Consider the following 20,039-nt stretch of genomic DNA (forward strand, 5'->3'; position numbering starts at 1 on the left):
TTTAGTAAGATAAGCAAGACTATAGGAGAGGCAGGTCTGGGAGAGGGTAAGAACGAAGAGTTCCGTTTTGACTGTGTTTCACTAGAGATGCCTATTAGACATGAACTGGAGGTGTTGAGTAGGTGGTATATGTAAACTTGGAGTTGAGGGGAGAACGTGGACTAGAAACATACATTTGGGAATTACAACTGTTTATATGATATTTAATGCTATTAGACTCAATGTGATTGCCTAGATAACAAGAGGGCAGGCATTTACTGAGGACCAGGCAATGTGAATTTTTAAATTACAGAGTATTTGTAAATTATGGAACAATGATTTGGTAAATACTCTTACTTTTTTTTTTTTTTTTTTTTTGTAGAGACAGAGTCTCACTGTACCGCCCTCGGGCAGAGTGCTGTGGCGTCACACGGCTCACAGCAACCTCTAACTCTTGGGCTTACGTGATTCTCTTGCCTCAGCCTCCCGAGCAGCTGGGACTACAGGTGCCCGCCACAATGCCTGGCGTTGTTGTTGCAGTTTGGCTGGGGCCGGGTTTGAACCAGCATATGGGGCTGGTGCCCTACCCACTGAGCCACAGGCGCCGCCCTAAATACTCTTACTTTGATAACAATCATGATGACTATGTCATTCTGTTACTCAACAAATTTTATGTGAAATAAAGCCAAGCTCTTTTGTCTAGTATTCCAGGTTTTATACATTTTGTTCCCAATCCCCCTTCAGCCTTTTCTCTGGATTTTCCTACAAAGTCCCCACATTTCAGCCAATCTGGTCTATATTCACATTCTAGCCCTGCCTTGTGCTTTCTAATGTTAGCCTATTTCCTTAAGCTGCCCTACATGCTGAAGAATGTTTTTCTCTTAATAACCCACTAAAAATCCTGTCTATTTCAGCTTTGTTCAACTGCTACCTCCTTTACAAAACCTTTCTTAGTCACCCAGGCCAGGAGGGATTTTGGCTAACTCTGACTCTGTTGCTCCTTTTGCCTAACTGTCCTGTGGATTCACTACATGAACTACACATGAGATTATTTGTATGAAAGGCCAGGATATTCTTAAATGTGAGGACTATGCCTTTATTCCTTAGCACTTAGTGGACTGCCTAGAAAATAAGTTTGTTGGATAAATAGGGTATGAAATACAACTAAGTGTATTTTTTACCTACATATGGCTATGACCCAGAAATAGGAATTAACAAGATGAAATGTAGAAATGAGAAATGATGAAAGCTTTCCAAATATATAGGCAGTCCCCAGGTGAAGAACAAGATAGGTCTGTCAGCTTGTTCTTAAGTTAAATTTGTGTGTAAATTGGAACAGGTACATATACCTATTAACTGAAATAGCTCCTGTTCACAAGTGCAAGTCAGTCAGATGTTTGTGACTTGGGGATTGTCTGTGTAACACTGACTTTCATTTACAGATAGAAACTATTTTTTCTAGATAATAATCTGTCTCCATAAATCTTCCACCACCATAAAACAATGATAAGGAGGTGAGGTGGTAATTTATTCCTTCCCTGGCTCAGGAGGCCTGATAGCATAGGGATAAAGAGTACAGAGTCTAGTCATGCACCTAGGTTTGTATCTGATATTCTGGTATTTACTATTACACTGGACAAGTTACTTAACCTCTTTTGTGCTTCAGTTTCTCCATCACAAAATTGGGATAGTATGAGTATTTACCTTTATAGTAGTTTTAGGATTAAATGAGATAATGCATAGAGGGCCGTTAGAATAGTGCCTAGCGGGTGGCGCCTGTGGCTCAGTCGGTAAGGCGCCGGCCCCATATACCGAGGGTGGCGGGTTCAAACCTGGCCCCGACCAAACTGCAACCAAAAAATAGCCGGGCATTGTGGCGGGCGCCTGTAGTCCCAGCTACTCGGGAGGCTGAGGCAAGAGAATCGCTTAAGCCTGGGAGTTGGAGGTTGCTGTGAACTGTGTGAGGCCACGGCACTCTACCGAGGGCCATAAAGTGAGACTCTGTCTCTACAAAAAAAAAAAAAAAAAAAAAGAATAGTGCCTAGCATTGTTAAGTCTTCAACAAATATTATTATTATTAAAAACATTTATTCTGAATATTTGGCTGCTGGATAATCATTGTGCTCATCACTTCTCATATCTGAATAGTACCTCACAGTTTACAAAGCACATTTATATACATTGCCTTATTTAGGCAATGCTGTGGTCCAGTTATATGGAGGAAAAGAGAAGAAAAGAAAAGGACAATGCTCTAAGCAGAATTTACTGTTTCTATTTTATAGAGAAGAAAACTGAGATTTATTGGGGGAGGGTACCTTATTCAAGGTTGCACAGCTACTAAATGATCTTCTGACTTTCAGTCCAATGTTCCTTCCTCTATAACATTGTTTTGTTCTCTATCCATCTCTTCAATCATTCCAATGATAGAGACCACCCCTAAACTTCGAGTTTTTAGGTTGACTAAACGTATAAGGCATTGTTATTAGGAGATAGGAAAGGAGAGCTGTTGATCAAAGAGTACAAAGTTCCAGAGAGACAGAAGGAATAAGTTTTAGAGATCTACTGCATAGCATGGTGATCATAGTTAATAATAATGTATTATACATTCAAAGTAGCTAAAAAAGGTAGATTTTAGGTTGTTTTCACTATAAAAAAATAAGTAGGTGACAGTTATGTTAATTAGCTTGATTTAATCTTTCTACAATGTATACATGTATCAAAGTATCACATTATACCCTATAATGATATATAATTACTTGACACTGATAATTAAAAACTTAGAAAATAATATATATTTCTAAAAATGAATAACCTAGCTAGATATTATTTTTTTCCTAAAATGAGATCAGATTATTATGTCAGATTAGATTTTCACATATATACCTATTTAAGAAGCTGCTGCATTGTTTGCTATTTAGTTTCTTTTGGATGTTGTAACTAGTGTGTGAACAGTTTATCAAATGACTTCAACCTATCAACTCAACTGTCCTGTCAAAATAATCCAGGTACATTTTTACTTACAACCTAAAATAAGGCAAACAGAAAGGCCTGGGCTGTAGTCCTCAGTGGTCAATAATGGATATATGTTTTCAAATAAGTAATTTTACTTCCAGACCTCATGTTCTTGAGATGGTTCTTGTACCGTTTGTTGAATGGTACTAATACCACCTATATTGCTGCCTCTCAAAGACGTCAAGAGGAGGATTAAGATGACTCTGTATATGTATTTTGTACCTCAGTGAGAATTTGGTCTTTCACTTAAGATGTTTATTGTGGTTTAATGGTGGGATATGTGTGGTGGGAAAGTAATAGGAAAGAGTGAGAAGAACTGAGCAGAAAAAGGAAAAGATAAGAGATCGTGAAGGATTCCGTATGCTTTCGTAAGGAGTTTGGACTTTTTCCCATTGGCCATTAGAACCACTGGAGGCTTCCAATAACCCGAAGAAATATTCTGATACTGTCTCAGAAAAGTAACTGAAGAGATAGTGGGGAGCATGGATGGAGGGTGGGCCAGGCATGACTGGAGGCACGGAATTAGGAAGCCATAGGTTTAACCTGGGCTATGAAGATTTGGGCAGTGGTATGGAGGAAAAGAGAAGAAAAGAACAGATTTGAGAGATGTTGAGAAGCAGAACTGATATTAGATAGTGATATATAGATGTTCATTCTAAAATCTCCCTTCTTATTCTCTGAATCTTGATCATTTAGGAACACTGGAAAATTTCAAAAGACTAGGTACACCGATATAAAACATCTGAGGGGCAGGTGCCTTTGTGTGGTCAAAGCACAAAAGCTACTGCCTCCCCTGAGGAAGCCAGGGCTAGCAGTCCTCCCACCCAGCTGCCTGTCTCCTCTGGGAGGAGTCTACCCTCCATGGAGGCGAACTGTGCTGGAGCATTTCAGGAACAGCCCATAGTGTGGCAGGCCTGTGCAGGGCAGGCTGAGTGCTGAGCTGCTTCCACCACCTCTGCAGCAGTGGGCCTGGGTGGCAGCTGGGAATTTGCATGCTTCTGTGCCCCTGAAGGACAGAGACCACCTTCACTGCTGATCTCATCAAGAGGGGGCCCTCCTGTTACAGGCTTATAGTGCTTCCACCCTTTTTCTGCCTGAGCATCTTTTATCCCACCTCTCATTAGCTCAGATAACACCTGACTCAGGGACGTTGGAGGGCGTTTGCTGGCCTGGTCTCAGTATGGTCCCTCCAGAAGTCAAGCATACAATCTAGGGGCCTGGGAACTGGGGATCACTTAGCCTAGTCCAACACTGCTAGCACCTGAATACCCACCAGAAGTCTGAGATCCAGCTGACCCAATTTCCAGAAATACCTATCTACATAAGCCAAAAGGTAGCATACCTCTCTCTCACTACATTGAGCAACAAAGTTACCAGCAGAGAACAGGTGAACTGCAAAGCTATCTGTTTTGAGCTGAGGGAAAATGTTCCAGATGAGAATGAACCAGCATAAGAACCAGGTGACATGAAAAAACAGGTTCCTTTGATATCCCCAAAGGATCACAACTGCTCTCCAGCAATGGACTCCAACCAAAGTAAATTTCTGATATATCAGATATGGAATTCAAAATAGTGATCACAAATAAGCTCAATGTAACCTATGAGAAATTTGAAAACCAATACATACAAACAAAAAAATGATTCAGGACACAAATGAAAAATTCACTGAAGACCACCTTAAGATATCACCTAACTCCAGTGAGAATAGCCCACATTACAAAGTCCCAAAGTTGCAGATGCTAGTGTGTATGTGGAGAAAAGGGAACACTTCTACACTGTTGGTGGGATTGTAAACCATGCAGTACAGTCTTTTTAGAAAAAAGTATGGAGAATTTTCAAGGAGCTAAAAGTGGACCTTATATTTGATCCCACAATCCCATACTAGGTATCTACCCTGAAGAAAAATAATTTTACCATAAGGATATTTGCACTAGAATGTTTATCACAGTTCAATTCACAATTGCCAATATGTAGAAACAACCTAAGTGCCCCTCAACTCACAAATAAACTATGGTACACATATACCATGGAATACTATTCAGCCATAAAAAGATGGAGACTTTACATCTTGTGTATTTACCTGGATGAATTTGGAGAACATCCTCTTAAGTAAAGTATCGCAAGAATGGAAAAGTAAGTATCCAATGTACTTAATACTAATGTGAAACCAGCAGATGAACAACTCATGTGAGAGAAAAACACAACTACATTAAAGTAGACGGGGAAGGGGAAAGGTCACCAGATAGTCAAGGGGATTACTCATGGCTTTTACATTACAACAGTGCACCAGCTCACACAGCACTGTCTGTGAGAGATTTTTTAGCCAGTCAACAAAATAACTGTACTGGAATACCCTCCCTACTCATCTGATCTGGCCCCCAATGACTTTTTTCTTTATTTTATTTTATTTTATTTTTATTTTTTATTTCTGAGACAGAGTCTCACTTTGATACCTTTGGTAGAGTGCCACAGTGTTTTTTTTTTTTTGTAGAGACAGAGTCTCACTTTATAGCCCTCGGTAGAGTGCTGTGGCATCATCCAGCTCTCAGCAACCTCCAACTCCTGGGCTTCAGCGATTCTCTTGCCTCAGCCTCCCGAGTAGCTGGGACTACAGGCGCCGCCCAGAGTGCCACAGGGTTATAGCTCACAGCAACCTCAAATTCTAGGACTCAAGTGATCTTCTTGCCTTAGCTTCCCCAATAGCTGGTACTACAGGTGCCTGTCACAACACATGGCTATTTTTAGAGACAGGCTCTTGCCCTTACTCAGGCTGGTCTTGAACTTCTGAGCTCAGGCAATCCACCAGTCTTGGCCTCCCAGAGTGCTAGAATCACAGGCATGAGCCACTGTGTCCAGCTAGATGTGTGTTTTCACTGGAATATGAACTCTTCAAGGTTGGCAAAGGTATATTTTATTTCTGTATCATCAGCATCTAGTATGGAGGCAGGCACAAAGTGGCTGCTCAGCAAATATTTGTTTTATGGAGGAATAAATACAGCAACTTAGATGGAATGAATGAAATGAAAATTAAAGTGTTTGTATTTCCTTATGGTAAGGATATCCTTGTGTTATTAATGAAGTCAAATTTCATCCAGCAGTAGCTTCTAGATACAGACTACAACTTTGACAAGAGTAAGAACTACGCCGTTTTTTTTTAAATTTTTTTGTAGAGACAGAGTTTCACTTTATGGCCCTCCGTAGAGTGCCATGGCATCACACAGCTCACAGCAACCTCCAACTCCTGGGCTTAAGCGATTCTCTTGCCTCAGCCTCCCGAGTAGCTGGGACTACAGGCGCCCGCCACAACGCCAGGCTATTTTTTGGTTGCAGTTCAGCCGGGGCTGGGTTTGAACCCGCCACCCTCAGTATATGGGGCCGGCGCCTTACCCACTGAGCCACAGGCGCCGCCCAACTATGCCATTTTTTAAAAACACTGTGTTCTTAGTGCTTAGCTTGGTGGTTAGCATAATAAATGTAGATGGGTGATAAAAGATGGAATTCATATACCCTAAATATGAAAACTTTTCTTCCTCAGTACATTAAAAAAAAACTTTTACTGAAACTCTGGGGAAAACTCTGCTAATGTATGTTTATACTTATTCTCCTGTTCCTTTAAGTCTTAGAGGGAAAAATAAAAAATTTGTAAGTTATATGTATAGAGGAAAAAAAACCTACAAGGGTGGAGGAAAACATAAATTCACTCATTACTTTATTTTAGAATATATAATTTCAGAATACAGTTTATTCCTGAATGCATGTGTGTCTGTTTTGGGGGTATACATCCACATATCTGGAGGAAGACATGCTCATGAGGCAAGAACAAGGGCTGTGTGATTGCATCAGTGACAAGACAAGTGGTCCATCAGCCCCTGAAGCTCACCTGCCCTTCCTCACCTCCTTTCCTAGTGCTCTCCAGTCATTTTACAAATTAACAGAACTCACTTCCCATTTGTAGGTAGAGCTCCTCTGAGTGACATGGATATGAGTAGACAAAAAAAAAAAAAAAAAGAAAATAAAAGGAAAACAGGAGGCAGAAGGAAGAGTTGTGAGATAAAGAAATATGTAGGAGAGAAGAGTGGAAAGAAGGTGGAAAAGATAAGGGCAAAAGCGGATCGGAAAGCAAGGGGTAGGTGAGGAAGGGGGAGAGACGGGGAAGATAAGGAAGTGGTGGCACAGGACAGGAAGGTTGGGGGGACACTGACAACCTTATGCCAAATGGCACCAGTGACAATCACCTTTTCTGGGAAAGGCTTGTGTCTGGATCACTTCTTCCTAGAGGGGAATTAGGGGGCTGGCAGCCATATCTTATTCTGATTTGAGACAGGAGTCAGACTATAGGACCTGGGGTCAGTGTCATTACTCAGCTTTTAGGATTCATGGGTAAGGCAGATAGGTCACTGATATTCACATGGCTCTAACATGGCCAAGAGGTAGAAATTAATGACAAAAGCTCTGGAATTAAATACTACCCCCTCTCTTAGTAATTGTTATTAGAAAAGTAGAACAAAAAGAAAAAGAAAACAAAAATAAAACCAAGTAACTCAACTCTCCTACAACTCTCAATCAGCTTTTATGGGGAAGGCCTATGTTCTTGCTATGTTGCTTGTTCCACAGTGCTCAGTTCAGTGAAGTATACCCAGTGGACACTTAGTAAATAATTGGACAGCTGAGAAATCTTAATATAAAGTATTGTTTTGGTTGGGTGGGAAATAGGGGTGCAGAAGAATGTTTAACAGGTCCTTTGGTGAGAAACCAATCTTTGCTTTGTGGAGAAAAGGACAGAGACATAGTAAGACTACAAGAGTCTTATATTATTTGTTATTAAAGAGGTAAGGTTTTAAGATGTACTTTTTAACAGTCTTTAGTTTGGCTGTAACTTAAGATGACTTTTACAAATTAGATCCTAATCCTTGTAGACACAGATGGCTGTTACAGAATAGCCTTGCAAAAACACTAGGCATTTGAGTTGAGAGAAAATTCAGACAAGGATGAAGGGCTATTAACTCTTAGCCCAGTCCTGGCTCTATGTGGCCTAAACAGTCCTGGGTGGGCTTTCTGAGTTTAAGTCTGAAATCTGGGTGGGCCACACAGGGGTGGGGAACTTGTGGTCTCAAGGCCACGTGTGGCCCTACAGATCCCTTTATTAAAAGGATTTGTTCTGTAAAATTTGGATCCAGTCAAAAAGCTGCACTCAAGGATCCTAAATGCCATCTGTGGCCCCAAGGCCACAGGTTCCCCATCCCTGGTGGGCATTTGCTCTCATTTGGAACAGCCTCCTAGTGCACTCTAGAAGCAGATTCAGAGGAGTCTGAAGTTACTTACTGCATATATATATATATAGAGAGAGAGCACCATGCTGGGTGCTGTGGCTCATGCCTGTAATCCTAGCACTCTGGGAGGCCAAGGTGGGTGGATTGCTTCAGCTCATAAGTTCAAGACCAGCAAGAGTGAGACCCCATCTTCAAAAATAGTGAGTTGTGGCAGGCGCCTATAGTCCCAGCTACTTGAGGCAAGAGGATTGCTTGAGCCCAAGAGCTATGAAGCCATAGCACTCTACTGAGGGCGACAAAGTGAGGCTCTGTCTTAAATAAATAAATAAATAAATAAATAAAAAGGCACTCTGCTGGGAACTGCAGGGTAGATAGATATGAACATGATATGGGCAGTCTTTGTAAATCATTGTAGAATAATAGAACAAATGTCATGAGAGAGGAATATACAAATTGCCAATGGTACATAGCTCGGAAGCTTGGGAAAGAGGGACGCATTCACAGAGGGGATGACATTTGAGCTCTAAGCATTAAAAGATGAGTCCAAGTAGGCCTGGAAACGTAGGGACAGTGGATATTGAAGAGAAAGAGAACAGACTACACAAAAACCTAGAGACATGAGAGCCTCTTGTACCTTCAGTGAATATGAATAATCTCTTGTCTTCTAGTTATGAAAATAAATATTGGAAGGCAAGACATAAGGTGGGAAAGGTAGGAATGGACCACATTGTAAAGTGTTTTTGAAAACATTCTAAGGAGTCTATATTTATCCTAGGGTAATGCAGAGCTAGTAAAGAGTTTTTTTTAAGCAAGAGAGGGAATGATCAGAATAGATTTCAGAAAAATCACTCTATGGCAGATATTTCAGTTGCCCAAGGACCATAAAACGGACCTGTGATGGGTAGGGGGAGGCTCTTGATTTTTACTATAGAAGCAAACTTCTCAAGTTAGACTTTTCTCTGGGGAACCAGGACAAACTTGGTCTAAATCAGTCTTGAGATGGGGACAAAGGTAGAATTGCGATCAGGTGTGAAACAGATGTTGGCATTAGAGAATTTTAACCAGATTGAATGCAATACAAAACAAAGGGTGAGTGACGGAGAGCTAACCCAGGAGTAAATTTTCTCTTAGTGACTGACTCGCCATTTAGGGCTAATCCAGACTGACACAACAATCTGCACTGAAAAAGCTGAAAACTTGGTCAGTAGAGCTCAAGAAGGCAGGAAAAAGGCCCAAGAACCCTCCGCATTTCACATCACAGTCCCCCTGCTTCTTTTCAAAAGTAACTTTCACATCCACATTTATACCCTATGGGAAGAAGTTGTTAGTACTGATCAAAAAGCTTAACTCATTTTAAGACATTCTCTCCCCAACCCCTGTCACTAATCAGGTTTAAAAATTAATTTGAAAGACAATAAAACTTAATTTTAAAATCAGAGAAGATCCTTAGATTCTATTTCTTCCAGTACTTTCATTCCGCTGAGGCCCAGAAAAGGAGTAACTTAAAACCAAGGGTTGGGAAGGACAAATTTAGGTCCTTAGTTTTGTAAGTTCTCCAAGGTGAAATGTTCACCACTAAGTATGGGAATAAAGCTGATCTTGAACGCTTTGATAATGGTTATTTTCTAAAAGTTTACCCATTTAGAGTGGTACTTCAGTGACAGAATTTATGGCAGTTTTCTTAGCTGGCTGTGTGGGAAGAGGATGTTCATGCGTGTGTTTCCTTGTGCATGTTTGTGCCTTATATATGAATAAAGGAAAAGAGGCTGGAATAACAGGGAAGGACAGTAAGGACCAATGGCCAGTGTCTCGAGTCCACTCTGGTCTCCTGGGCCTAGATGTAAGTGGCAGGATCCTCATCCCACTAGAGGGGAATTGTGGTTGGGTGGTGGAGCTAAAATTATACTACTGGTTTCTGTCTCTATGCTGCAAATATGACAGTCAATGTGAGGGACTGAGATGAGCACTGGGTACGCTAGGTCACTAGATCTAGACCATGATGTAATGACAGAATATTAAAATTTACTGTGTATTCTGGAGATAAACTAGTGCAAGTCCAATCCCATATAAAACAAAAATACCGGAGATGAATCTCTCTCCATGTATTTATCATTTCTGAAAAGAGCAGTGGCTGGTTGATCTCCAGGGATAGGAAAATTAACACTTCACAACATAATGTATTTCTTTCTGAGAAAATGTTTTCTTATATTAGGCCAAATTTGCTTTCTATAATTTTCAACTTATTGGTCCCAGTTCTGCGGCTGGAGCCCCACAAAGTCAGATCCCTCTTTTATATGACAGGCCTTCCAGCAGCTGATGATAATAATCATGTCTTCTATGGCCTTTCCTTCTCTAAAGGTAATGTTCTTCAAATGACATGATTTCTAGTCCCTCCACCCCCACTACCAGCCCTGCTCTAGACATGCTTCTGCTTCTTCAGGCTTCTTGTTTCTGCCTGAAGCCTAAACACTCTTTCAGGAGTAGTTTATCTTAGTGCAAGACCATTAAGTTACCTTCTTGTTGAGATTATATCTCTAAAATGCAGCTAACTTTTTTGCTGGCAGCCATTATTAATGTATATTTAGCTCAATTTAACCATAACCTTTGCTGAAGGAATCTATTTCCATGTACTTCTGTAAGATTTCAGCAGCTTCATTTCTGTATAATTTCAGTATTTTAAGATTTTTTTTAAATTTTATTTTTCATAATTCATGAATCTGTTAAAGTTTGCATTTATACTGCCAATAAATATGATGAGTAATCAAAGATTAAATATAGAGCCTCTTTGTTCCTTACAGGGAGATTAAACTCAACATTTTCTAGAAATAACCATTTAATCAGCAATGAATCTACCTAGTTATAGATCTACATCTCTCCACTTTGTCCTGGAATACCATCAAATATCATGTTGAAATACAAGTACACAGTGAATGTAGGTTACCCCTCTGACTCCCCAGGCTAGTAAGACTATCAAATCACAAAATACTTTTTGTTTAGCATGACTCACTTTTAGAAAACCTATAATTGTTGACCTTGATCTCTGGTAAGCTGTTAAATACACAACTCTCAGATATACCCTGAGGTATACAGAGATAGACCTTGGGAAATCCTGTGTGAATGCCAGAATAGGGGAAACAGCTAGGAAGGAAGACCTAGTACTTAATTTCTTACACAGACTACTTGGTACATGTCTGCTGGCCTAGGAAGCCATACATTCTCCAAAAGCTGAGAAAAGAATGGTAGGAAAACACAGAAGGACTTCTGTGTCTTGTAGCATCCTGTGTCATAGGATTTTTTTTGGACTTCCTTGTCCAGCTGCAATGATGGGATATGTCCCATCTGGATACACTTCTCCAGATAGGTCTGGGAACTTACGTCTCTCCTAGGAAAGGTGCTCAGTAACTTGAACTCATCCCACGGAAATCCCTTGGAAGCTACAAAATCAAAGACAATCTGGAGCTTATTGCTGGCCAGAAAACGCCGTTCCAGGAATTCGCCACTGGGGGTCCGGATCCGCAGTTTGCTCACAGGCTCAGCATTTTCTTCCTTTGGCTCTGGAGGCAGGGCTTGTTCTAAGGAGAGCCGGATGGCCTGGGAAGAGCAAAAACTAGGTGTTAAAATGTAGGACAGGTGGGACTGTGGAGAGCAGGGGATTTTTAAAAAGCTGCTACTTCCTAGAAACTCATTGAAAAGTCATTACCCCATTTATAACCAAGCCTAACACTTCAACAATAATGTATTCTTCATTTTCTTAGTATTAGCCCAATAGGCAATTAATTAAAATAGATCCCATCATAATGACACATATTATTAAATTGATAAGTAACTATGCAGAAAGGCTTTTTTTTGAGACTGAGTCTCAAGCTGTTGTCCTGGGTAGCTCACAGCAACCTCCAACTCTTGGGCTCAAGCAATCCTCTTGCCTCAGTGTTTCTATTTTTAGTAGAGACTGGGGTCTTGCTTTGGCTCAGGCTGGTCTCGAATTCTTGAGCTCAAGCAATCCACCCTGGGCCTCCCAGAGTGCTGGGATTTGCAAGCGTGAGCCACCACGCCTGGCTGAAAGGCTTTTTTTTTTCTTTTGAGACAGAGTCTCACCATGTCACCCTCGGTAGAGTACTGTGGTGTCACAGCTCACAGCAACCTCCAACTCTTGGCTTAAGCGATTCTCTTGCCTCAGCCTCCCAAGTAGCTGGGACTACAGGCGCCTGCCACAACGCCTGGCTATTTTTTTGTTGAAGTTGTCATTGTTTAGCTGGCTTGGGCCATGTTCGAACCTGCTAGCCTTGGTGTATGTGGCCAGCACCCTACACATTGAGCTACAGGTGCCACCACAAAAGGCTTGTTTTTTGTTTTTTTTAACTGAAGGGCTCAGATACTTGTGACCAAGGAAATAGGTATCAAATACATAATTGCTTCCTTTTCGGTATATGAATTAAGGCTATTAGATGCATTCACAAAAGACGCACACACACATAAACATTTATGGTATTTGGGAAATATGTCTCAAGTAGAAGTAATTGAAGAGTTTATAGAATATTGGATAATGTGTTAATGTCAAATGGAATGGAAAGATTCTGTTATGGCTGGGACCTCAGAGACCTTCCAACCTCTTTCCAGTGGAAGGCCACAAATGTGAAAAAACATAATACTAAAACCTGGATTCAAGACCAACTCTAGCCATAAGATTTCCCAACAGTTTACCCCACCTGTCTGAGGCTGTAAAATGAAGTGTTTCATCCATCTGTAGGTACAAAAATCAATCATTCTGAGACTTACCTAAATCCCAAAACAAGTTAGTGACAAAGCTGGAGTTTTTCAGCTTGGAAAGAGTGGTAATGTCTGGACAATATCATGAATGTAACAAATGCCACTGACTCACACAATTAAAAACGGCAAACTTCTCTATATAGGGTGTCCATAAAGTTCGTGTGCAATTTAAAAGAGTCATAAATTTTAAATTGCACACGAACTTTATGGACACCCTGTATATATACTTTGCCACAGTAAAAGAAGTTTAAAAAAATGGAATGTAAGGAAATGCAAGTACCAGTTTATTGGAAATAGGAAACCACAGCCCTACCTCCAATAAAAACAGGTGAATTAAGAATTGGACTCAAAAATCTAGGGAAAAATATAATAAAAAAGTGGAAGGAACACTGAGAATAAAATAAGTACTAAAGCTAAAAGCATAAAGGAATGAGTTAGAAAGAAGAATATAATAACTAGTCAACTAATAAATATGCTGGTTCTTTAGAGGAAATCAACAAACTTACATAAATAAAAAGAAGTGAATAAATATGGTGATCTACACGGGGAGAGAAAACAGGGTAGAAAAGATGACGGTGAGTGCTTTCTACGTACGTCTCTATTTTTGACTTTTGACTTATGTAATCTGTTTAAAAATACATTTAAAATAACAAACAGAAAAGCAAAGTTTACCCAGACATGAGTATGGGTAAGAAATTAATTTCTGTATTGTTCAGAAGAGTGTGGTAGGCTCTAATACTTAAAGTATTTTCAAGAAATCATTCCAAATTTCTGTAGTCTCCTATGACTCTGAGGTCATTTCCCTTTTGGAGGTACTGGATAAACACCTACCTGAGAGGGGATCATGGAGATAGGAATTACATATACAACACATGTAAAGTTCACAGTGTAGTATCTGACACACAACAGGCTTCAGTGATGGTTGTTTTTGTTATAATGAAGAGAAGATCTACATAGAATATCAACCTGGAAGGGGTTGTGCTGGCCAAACAGTCTTAAGCTCTCACTTAGTTAATTTTTTTTAAAAGAAAGGGTCTCACTATGTTGCTCAGACTGCTCTTAAACTCCTAGGCTCGAGGGATCCTCTTGCATCAGCCTTCCAAAAGGCTAAGATTACAGAGGTGTGAGCTACTGCGCTCAGTCCACTCTTACTTTTTAAGTGGGAAAACGGATACCCAGAAAGGGTGACATAAAAAATATAGTCCACAAATCAGAAGAATAGGAAGTGAAACCAGTTACTTTTGTCTTCTTTTCTCATAGTATGTGTGGAAGTTTATCTAATATAGGTGTTAAGAATCAGCAATGAGTTTCAGCTGAATATTTCTAAATATTAAACTATTTTAGTAACACTGTCATACATTAATAACCTAATAAATGGATGAAACTGTGCACATCCAAATTAAGTGCTAGTTGCAGGATGTCTGTTATAATATTCATTATGCCATATCCCAGTTATCGTTTAATGTCTGTCTGTCTCACTAGCCCTCATAAGGGCACGGGAGCAGTCCTACTTCTTATTCCGAGTACACGTATTGTGCTTAGCACAAAGGAGATGCTTAATATGCATTTGATAAGGGAAGGCATAAACTAATATGTTAACTGAACTAATGCATGTAAAAGTGATTGGTGTGATTATAGGTAAACAGCAAGAGTTCAATAAATACTAAAAGAATCTGAATATCATGGTGTAGGATAGAGCACAGGGTTCAAAGTGCTAGGCACTAGGGACAGAATGATCTGGACTAACGTCAAGAATCACTGCTGGGGGCGGTGCCTGTGGCTCAAAAGAGTAGGGCGCTGGCCCCATATGCCAGAGGTGGCGGGTTCAAACCCAGCTCTGGCCAAAAACTGCAAAAAAAAAAAATCACTGCTGGCCATGAGTACTAAAAACAATACTTGCTAGACACAGCATACTGTCCCAGCCCTAAGTCATATATTAACAGTGGTAAGTTTTAGGCAAATTGTAAGCGCAGTAAACAGCATGTGTTAAGAGTTTAATCATGCAGCTAACCATTACTCTCTTTGAGCTTGCTGCTGTACTCCGTTTTCTCATGCCTGAGAGTTCAATAAAAGCCAGTGTGGAACACTGGAGGGGCTGCACTCTTGTTTCTCCTTACAGAGTGCTTGCTGGAGTTGGCCCGCCATGTCCCTCGGTTTAATGCAAATGTACTGAGTAGGTGTTATTCATTTTGCCCACTAGTTGCACCAACATTATGGCCCCTACTTCTAGTAACCACAAACTAAACATCTTGACTCTCCTTCTTCTGAAGTCTGGCTCCTTCTAGCATGAACTGTTCAGATTAATTTTCTACATTGTATGTCCCTTAAAGGCAAACCATGAGCTGCTCATAGGTATAAATTTCTGTGGATAAGAGTTATATACATTTTTCCAAACTATTAATGAGATCATTTATTTCTCAGTAACACCAGTGGTTGTTTAAAACCTTATCTTTGAGATTTAAAAACATTTTTCCTGATTATAAAGGTACCATAAACTCTTAATAAAAATAGATTAAGTAAGAAAACCATTAAAATTAATCTGTGGATTCTCCACCAAGAGATTGTCATTACCACATTTGAGTATTTACATCCATTAAATTTTAAAGCCATTTTAACCATTTTAAAATATACAATTCAAAGGTATTAAGTATATTAACAATGTTGTATAAATATCAGTACTATCTATTCCAGCGGTTCTCAACCTGTGAGTCATGACTCCTTTGGACTGTATTAAAGGTTCACAACATTAGGAAGGTTGAGAACCATTGATCTATTCTATTCCCAAACTTTTTTATTACTTTAGATAATCAGAAAATATGATTAATTTTTGATGCATATTTTACATTTTTGACAAAGTTTAAATCAAATCTTCACCTGTTTTTGTTCAAGGTCATGTATTTTGCAATTGATTTTAAGTTTTTATTAACATATAACTTACATATGAAAAATTATGCAAATCCTAAGTATAAAACTTGATACATTTTCAGAAAGTCAATATGCCTATAAAACAAGCAAACTGATTAAATATTCAGAAAGATGTTCCTTCCTGGGAACTACCTCCTCTCAAAGTTAATCAGTATCCTGACTTCTAACAGTGTACCTGAAAAACTACAATTAAATGTAGTGTTTTGGTTAGGAAAATAGGTTTTGGGGTATGGCAGACAAAGTTTCAAACCCTGACAATAAGACAATTGACAGTCTTTATGAACTTCAGTTTCCTTATGTAAGAAAAAGAGAGTGGGGTATGGTGGCTCGTGTTTGTAATCCCAGCACTTTAGGAAGCCTCAGTGGGAGGACTGCTTGGGGCCAGGAGTTCAAGACCAGCCTGAGCAACACAGTGAGATCCCATCTTAACAAAAACAAACAAACCAACCAACCAAAAAACAACAACAGAACAAAGACTGGTATGGTGGCAGGTGCCTAGAGTCCCAGCTACTGAAGAGGCTTGAGCCCTGGGGTTCAAGGCTGTGCTGAGTTATGATCATGCCACTGCTCTCCAATCTGGGTGGAAAATCTGTCTCAATTAAAAAATAATAACAGGCTTGGCATCTATAGCTTTAGCGGCTAAGGCGCCAGCCACATACACCAGAGCTGGCGGGTTTGAATCCAGCCCGGGCCTGCCAAACAACAATGACAACTACAACTAAAAAATAACCGGGCATTGTGACAGGCACCTGTAGTCCCAGCTACTTGGGAGGCTGAGGCAAAAGAATCACTTAAGCCCAGGAGTTGGAGGTTACTGTGAGCTGTGGCACCATGGCACTCTACCCAGGGTGATAGCTTAAGGCTCTGTCTCAAAAATAAAATAACATAAAATAAAATAAAATAAAAAACATTAACAACAAAACACAAAAACCAGAAATAGGGACAATTACATCTACCTCATAAGGTCCTTCTGATCCTCATGTTATATGTAACACTGTGATCACCAGATGATAGCTGTTGATGTCATCATCATTGCTATGATTATTCCTTTGCACCTACTTTAAATCAGAACTTAATGTAATATTTCTTGGTTTCTTTTTCTGCCCTCCCTTTAATCCACCTGCCGGCTTGCTTTCTATTTTGACATTTCCCTGCACAGTATAACAACAGATGCTACATCATTGTCTGAACTCAACCAATTATATTACAGAAGAATAAACAACAGTAGCTCATTGCTCCATTCACTGGGCAGACAACGTCTGCTTCTCAATGTACACAGTCTCCAGGGCTTTTCCCCAGAATGAAAACCTACCTCAGATATACCACACCAGTGGAACAATGTGGAAAACAATAAAGAGACATTAGGTAAGTCAGTAACCTTGGGATCTAAACACCCAACAGTTTTCTAGCAAAAAGAAAAAAAAATACATCAGTGGTTCAGTTTCAAATAGTGTATGGGCTAAGAGTAAGGGCCTCATGTAAGTAAACATGGTTGTAAAACAATGACTTAAAGGACACCTACATTCAAACAGCAGTGACAGTAAACACCACCGTTAAGCTGCAATTTGGTTTGCTCAACAAATATAGTTTTTTATTTGCATTATTTTAGATTTGTAATAAAACAAGGACACCTGGTGTAAGTTAGAAATATGAACTGATCTTAGACTCCTTTTTACTAAAAATATCTACATATTTAAAGCATTCACATCTGAGGGATAAGAAATAGGGACATGTTTTGAAGTGAAATTAGGTATTGAAGAAAGATACCCACAGAAGACTATTTCTACACAATTACATTTTTAAGCAGAAAGAATAATACACACTTATACTAAACTATGGTACAATAAAAATCAAAGACCAGCTTAATTTACTTACACACCCACCCACATGTAGGTGTACATATCAACACACATACTATACTCTAGGCTTCTAAAAATATGTACCAAGTCAATAGTTGCTCTTGCCTATAACCCCAGCACTTTGGAAGCTGAGGTGGGAGGACCACTTGAAGTCAAGAGTTTGAGACATCACGTCTCTGTAAAGAATAGCTGGGTGTGGTGGTGTGTGCCTTAGTCCTACCTACTCAGGAAGCTGAAGGAGGAGGATCCCTTGAGCCTAGGAGTTTGAGGTTGCAGTGAGCAATGATGACACCACTGCAGACTGAGACTGTCTCCAACAAACTCCCCCTAAAACAGCCTTAGGCAGGTCCTTCAGGAGATAATTCTAGAAGGTAGCATCATTGCTATGAAGATGACAGCTCAGTATGTGTTCCTGCCCCTGAAGTCGGTCCAGTGAAATGAGGTGTAGAGGCAGAGGACAGTGATATCCTGACCCAGTGTAGGCCAAAGCTAATGTATGTTTTTTTTTAATAAAAAATTTTTAAAGTAAAAAACAAAACAAAACAAAAAACAACTGGTGGTGGGTGGCGCTTGTGGCTCAAAGGAGTAGGGAGCTGGCCCCATATACCGAAGGTGATGGGTTCAAACCCAGCCCTGGCCAAAAACTGCAAAAAAACCCCCCAAAACAAAATTGCTGTATGGCACACCTCTTGGGGCAGGATACAATTATAAGAGAGACTTTACCTAACAAATGCAATAAGTATAACCTAATTCTTTGTATCCTCAATGAATCCCAAACAATTAAAAAAAAAAAGAAAAAAGCTTATAGAATAAGGATATAAAAAGTTTTTGTACAACTATACAATGTTTATGTTTTAAGCTAAGTGTTATTACAAAACAAAAAGTGAAAAATAAGTTAAAAGTTTACAAAGCAAAAAGTTACAGTAAGTTAAAGTTATTATTGAAAAAAAGCTTTTTGTAAATTTAATGTAGTCAAAGTGTACTGTTTATAATGTCTGTTGTAGCACATAATAACATCCTAAGCCTTCATATTCCCTCACCACTTACTGACACACCCAGAGCAACTTCCAGTCCTGAAAGTGCCATTCATGGTAATTGGCCTATACAGGTTTATTATATTTTATCTTTTATACCATATTCCTCCTGCACTTTTTTACATATGTTTAGCTAAACAATTACTTGCCAGAGTGTTACAACTGCCTGTAATATGCCTACAGTAACATGCCATCGAGATTTGCAGCCTTGGAGCAACAGACTATACCAATATAGCCTAGGTGTGTTGGAGGCTATACCATGCAGGTGTAAGTAAACACTATGGGGTTTATAAAATGATGAAATCACTAATGACACATTTCTCAGCACATATCCCTGTCATTAAGCAACTCATGACTGTATATAGTCTGTCACACAGTGATGAGGGCTGTGGAGAGAGTACAGAGAGGGGGTTTACAATTTTAAACACTGTAAGCCTCAGTAAGCAAAGGGCTAACGGAGAGAGGAAACCACATGAACATTCAGATTGAGAAGAATATGACAAGCAGGAGTAGTCACAGTCAACACCTAGGCCCTGGTGCCTGGTTTGACGAAGGAATAGTAAGGCAGCCAATATGTCTGGAGCAAAATGACAAGGAGAGAGGGCCAGGAATTAAAGTCAGACAAGCAGCAAAGGAGAGAGTGATTAGATCATATATTGCCTTGAGAAGCCAGTTAATTATTTTTTTTCCACTTTAAAACTAAAGTATAATTTACACACACTAAAATCTATCCTTTTTAAATGTATAGTTCTGTAAGTTTTGACAAATGCATAACTTGTATTACTACCATCACCAATCAAGATAAGGAATGATTCTATAACCTCTCTCTACCCCTACAAATTTCTTTATCCCTGTCCCCTAACAACCTAATGTTTTCTGTCCCTACTTTAATCTTCCCAGAATGTTAAATAAATGTAATCATAATGTCATATAAATGGCTTCCTTCATTAGCATAATGCACTTGAAACTTGTCCATATTGTTTAATATACCAGCAGTTCATTTGTTCTAAATTACTGCTGAGTAGTACTTCATTTTCTAGATACTCTACATTTTGATTATCCATTTTCCAGGTTTTGGTGCTACAAATAACACTGCTATAAACATTTCTGTGCACATTTTTGTGTAAACATATATTTTACTGTTCCTTTCATTTCATTTGTGTAAGTAAATACCTAGGAGTGTGACTGCTGGG

The 20,039-nt window shown here is 39.5% G+C and overlaps 1 protein-coding gene across 3 annotated transcripts in view; it reads right to left on the bottom strand.

Annotated features, from left to right (window-relative positions):
* FAF1 (Fas associated factor 1) overlaps positions 1 to 20,039 on the bottom strand; it is a 498,736-nt gene that overhangs the window by 20,847 nt on the left and 457,850 nt on the right. For all 3 annotated transcript variants that reach the window (XM_053575767.1, XM_053575768.1, XM_053575766.1), the window contains one exon: positions 11,637 to 11,852. In XM_053575767.1, the coding sequence (XP_053431742.1) occupies positions 11,637 to 11,852 (216 nt within the window). The remainder of the gene's footprint in view (positions 1 to 11,636; positions 11,853 to 20,039) is intronic.

The sequence above is a fragment of the Nycticebus coucang genome, chromosome 22, assembly GCF_027406575.1.
Source record: "Nycticebus coucang isolate mNycCou1 chromosome 22, mNycCou1.pri, whole genome shotgun sequence".
Lineage (NCBI taxonomy): Eukaryota > Metazoa > Chordata > Mammalia > Primates > Lorisidae > Nycticebus > Nycticebus coucang.